This window comes from Asparagus officinalis, chromosome 5, assembly GCF_001876935.1.
Source record: "Asparagus officinalis chromosome 5, Aspof.V1, whole genome shotgun sequence".
Lineage (NCBI taxonomy): Eukaryota > Viridiplantae > Streptophyta > Magnoliopsida > Asparagales > Asparagaceae > Asparagus > Asparagus officinalis.
Genome location: NC_033798.1, coordinates 115,509,248 through 115,514,463, shown reverse-complemented (window position 1 = coordinate 115,514,463; position 5,216 = coordinate 115,509,248). Strand labels below are relative to the sequence as shown.

The window sequence follows — 5,216 nt, the reverse complement described above, 5'->3', positions numbered from 1 at the left end:
TCCCGTTTGGCAAAGGGTTAAGGAGGAGGGATTAAAGAGAAGGGTTAACTTAGTTAATCCATCGTGAAGGGTTAAAAAAATCCTAAACCCGTTTGGATACGATAGTTAAGACAAGGGGTTAAGTCTTTTGTGTTTGGTAAATGAAGAGGGGTTAAGGAGATTAATCTCATTATTTTTTAAAAAAATACAACTTTCGCCCTTATTGAAGATTTATAAAAAATTACCTAATCAAAAACGAAAATATTAGTGAATCCCTTACCCGTTCTCAATGCTTTCCAAGCAAGAATCCCTCACAACCTTCATCATTAGCTTCTCGCAAGATGCAATAGTCTCAAGAAACTGCTTCTGATCTCAGACAAATCTGTCATCTCCAGCAATGAGTTAGTGAATCTAATACCACTGAGCGGGTTTTTGATCTATTGACAAATGTAAGCGAGCTCTTTCATTCTTGCAAAACATTTCTTTTCCTGCTACCTCTGGATTTCAAGAGCCCGCTGCAGTTCAGAACTAGCTATTTGTAGGAAACAAAATGCTCCAATTATATGTCCATCAATTTTAGTCCTTGCATTTGCCGTCAATAATGCCTATACAAATTTGCCATTCTTATCAAAGAATGCAAATGGATACTTGTCTGTCTCCTGACCCTCGATTGCATTGTGTATTCCACTCTGAGCAACATGTGTTCTCATCCGAAGCAAATATTGGGGGAATCAAAGGGTTGGGACTGTGGAGCAACTAAGTTTTCTTTTTTAAAACATAATGAAAGAAGTCTTAGAAGCACAATACCTCTTAAGGCTCGGCTCAGAAGCTTTTCAACAACATCTCTAGACTCCCCAAAGACGAGATCTTGAACTAATGATTTCCCCATGGCTTCATCAACAGACAATCCAGTTTGCTCAGCAACTTTAGCATTCCACCCATTTATTTTCCCATCGGAATCAACAGCAAAGATCGGTATTGTGGCTGTCTCAATCAACCTCACCATCTCCCTTGCAACTGAGCTCAACTCATCGATCCCTTGCAACCCCAACTCTCCAAGCTGCCCACCGATAATAGCCTTGGAATTGCTTGTGCCCTCCACTGCATCCCTGAAAGAATCACTACCAAAAAATGGGTCTATGGGGACGGTTGATAACCATCCCATTAGACAACATAACCGTCTCCATAGGCCTAAGGGAACGGTTACTCATCCGATACCTTTGCCGCCGTAGTGCTTGGTCTAACGTGACAGTTCATGATTCAAGTAGCGCGGTTCTTGAATTGTCCCCGTTTGTAACATTTGGGGACGGTTTATCTATGGGGACGGTTTTGAGCTTGACCTAAGAGGACGGTTATATTGTCTATGGGAACGATTTTTTTTGTTATCTATGGGGACGGTTTTTATACGAATGGGGACGGTTTCGAGCTTGACCTAAGAGGACGGTTATATTGTCTATGGGAACGATTTTGTTTGTGATCTATGGGGACGGTTTTTATACCAAAGGGGACGGTTTTCATTTTTTACTGATCAAAATAAATCACCCAAATATCACACATCAGTCCATCACATACAAAAAAACAATAGTCCAAGTTTTACACACAAACTAACCAAACTTTAGCCTTAATATAATAAACAATTCATTACAACGAAGAACAATATTATAGCAGTAGGATTGAGATAATTCTTCACAAGTTTTACACACAAACTAACCAAATTAAGCACATATCACAAATCCTCCATGATTAAAACAAAGAGCTACTACTTAATCAAAAGGCCAAAATGTCTCTATTGAGACGATTAAGTTCTAAATCTTCTCTAAATCTTCACAACAAATAAATCCCCCAAAGAGCGACAAGCATGGATCTTCAGATGTTTTCCTGCATATATCAAGATAAAAAGATGAGTAAGCACAAGTAGAATGAAATGGATTGTATGTGTCTCTTTAGAGTCATAACTAATTGCATGACGATCATATTTAGGTATATAATGAAATTAAGAGTAAGCACAAGTAGAATAGAAGAGACACGAATGGTAGAAGGATAAAGGTCCATCATAATTCCTAATTGTTGTTGTAGCTTTTGTGGAGAATCTTTCAGACCTGATTAAAATGTTGCTGTACCTTTTCATTTGTCAAATTCAGAATTGTTCAAAGCTGGAAGAAAAACTTACAGTAATAAAAATCGACTGTGAAAAATTACAAAAATAGGTTCAACTAGTAGCTAGTCAGATAATATCATCATAGTGGTCAGCAAGAGCAATAACTATCACATCAATTCATAACAACTCTAAAGTATAAGTTTAAGAAAAGAACGGGTTGACTTAGGAGAGAACAAATTTCTAAACGGGAATGGCACAAAGGCCAAGTCTAAGATAAATTAAAACTTCTACTAAGAAATCACTTTTAAAAACTAACTTAAAACTAACTTATCATGTAATGGTTAAGCTTGCATTGTCCAAATCTCACCCAAAGTTTTGACAACCTTAGTGACAAACCCAAAAGCATACTGGTAAAGCACATGTTCATCTTGAAACTTTCAAAACCATAAATATCCAACACCCCGATCAAAACCTTCGAATTAGGATCTTGCCCTATTGAATTATTTATCTTGTTCACAAGCCTGCAACCAGAAAAAAATAGTCAGGCAACAAAACAATACATAGCGATTATGTCAATACAAGATGCATAATGCACAAAATTCTTCAAGAAGCTAAACCAACAACTTTATTGTGCCTTACCAATCAAATAACCATTTGGGCATATTGAATCATTGTCAATGGCCCACAATCATTGTATATTTAGCAATAGGCATCTTGGTGAATCGTGTTCAACTTATAAAGTCACCTGCACTCCATAGAGAAAATCATCAAGCAATGTCGTTACAGCAGTTAGCATGCATATGAAAACCAAATAAATATGAACATAAGCAAGAAAACAATCATATTGATGATAAATATATGACTTAATATATTTAATAGCAAAATGTTATTGAACAGTTCAGGTATTATAGAACATACTACAACAACAAAGTAAGAAAATAATGTACCACAAAATGTTACAGAAATAAAAGGACGAGTAGAGATAGAACCCGTAAGTAGGCAACTATATCAGCTGCTGTCACTCTTGATGTTTCTTCGTGTTGTCTCAATATCCACTGATACAGTTTCTCCTGCATAAAGTATAAAGAGAAGAACAAGCTGTAGTTTAGAATCCTTTCACTTAGCACCATTCTTCTCTCATCTGAATGATAAATAGAATCATGGATAGAATGAGAAATAGAAGAACAAAAAGAACAACGAGGGAAAACTTGAGTAGCAAACTTCGCAGATGATATTGTATACAAAGTGCAATCAGGTAAGAAATATACATGATTTTCCAAATTAGAGATAACCAATGAACCGACCAATTCACTTCTCTGCTAACAATGCACTGATATTCAAAGTCCATATGTTTCTTTGATATTCAAAGTCCATATGTTCCTCTCATATGAAATCGAATCAACATTGACATGTCCTTAAATCCCGTTACAGTTTTAAAATCAAACTTCACAACTTTAATAACTCCCTTACAGTTTTAAAATCAAGCTTCACAACTTTAATAATTCCCCTTAGAAGTTGGCTAGCCCACAATTCCCTTAAATTGCAAATAGATTCATTCAAAAAGCGATGCATACGACGCTTGACACAAATCATAAAAGAAAGAATGGATACAAAGATCTACTATATTGATACTGGATCCTTTGCTGTCCTATATAACCTGCTGAAAAGCTTAGAATAATTATATACATGTAATTAACACAGAAGAACAAGAAACTTAAGTGATGTAACTAACGCATATTTCAAATCACGTACGGTGTCTAAACGTATGACTTCCGACTGCCCCGATACCCTTTATGCCAAAATTTAAATACTCGCATATTTTATTGCAATGTTTTATAGTATTTACTCCTTTTGGTAAAGACATAAGAACATGAGCTTATCAGTATTTTTGGTGATTTTGGTCATCTCTAAAGGAAGAGCAATCAGGTTGCCAGATGATGACATTAAAATATTCATAACTCACCTACCTCTGCATAACATCCTGCCAAAGGTAATGTGGTGGCCGTGATGGTTGAGTGAGATATATCTATATGCATTTCAAGTGATTTCATTAACAGGTTATGCTCTCAATGAAAGCGTAACTTGAAATAACTCGAAAACTGAGTCCCCCGTCAATGACTAATCAACAATATAAAGCACCAACAGTTAATAACCTTGATAATTTTGGTAGAAGCAAAACCCATGTGAGATAATTTGGCCGAAACCATGTCATAATAAAATAGGACTCGTTCTTCAGCTCATATCAGATACCCCAACAAAATAACTACTTATTCTTTAACAAAGAACTAAATTTGAGATCCACCCAATGCATCTTCCAGTCTCGTCATTCCTCCTGTACAATGAAACTAAAGTTGTTACTCCTGAACTATTGGTATGAACTTAACTTTCTCCTATTAAACATTATATTTCCGTTCCATTTCTCCCTTCCCCAAATTAAACCAGACTTCAAAACAGCCCCATTTTGCTTCATCAAAGAGTGCATCTTCACCGATACTTTCACAATACCCAATCTTTCTCAGTTACAAGCAAACACAACCACGATCAAAGAGACAAAATGCGAACATAAAAGAACACAACAAACGCACAAAACCAATCCACAATCAAGAAACCCATCCAGACCGCAAAACCTCGGTCAATTTTACCGTCACCCGGTCAAAAGAGAAAAAAAATAGAGAAGAGATCGATCGACGAACCAACGCGTGTTGTTCTCCGGCTTGAAACGAGACCTTCTGCTAATTCATCGCCTGCGTGTAGATCTGCGATAGCGAGTTCGCCGCGCTGCAGAAGGTCGAGTACGTCCCTCGCTCGACCTCGTCGAGGCGATTCGCGTCGGATTTCCTCTTCTTCGCCATTAAAACACGAATCGAATAAGATCAAAACCCTAGAAATTTGAGATAAAAAAAGAGGCGACGAATGTGTGGGGGGGGAGAAAAAGAAAGGAAGATCCTCCTGTCCTCTCTCTCTCTCTCTCTCTCTCTCTCAAAAGGGGAATGAATGTTGGATGGTGGACGGAGGAGTCGACGAGAGGACAGGCGCGTCGGATGGGGGAGTCGACAAGAGGAGAGGTGCGGCGGACGGCAGACGCGCGGGTGAGAAAACCCTAGAACTCAGCGATGAAGAAGAAGGTGAAAGAGTAGTT

At 37.6% G+C, this 5,216-nt stretch overlaps 1 protein-coding gene across 1 annotated transcript; it reads right to left on the bottom strand.

The window, feature by feature from the left end:
• Positions 542–1,144, bottom strand: LOC109842435 (phytochrome B-like). Its single transcript, XM_020411314.1, has one exon. The coding sequence runs from the start codon at positions 1,142–1,144 to the stop codon at positions 686–688; it is 459 nt and encodes a 152-aa protein (XP_020266903.1). The 3' UTR covers positions 542–685.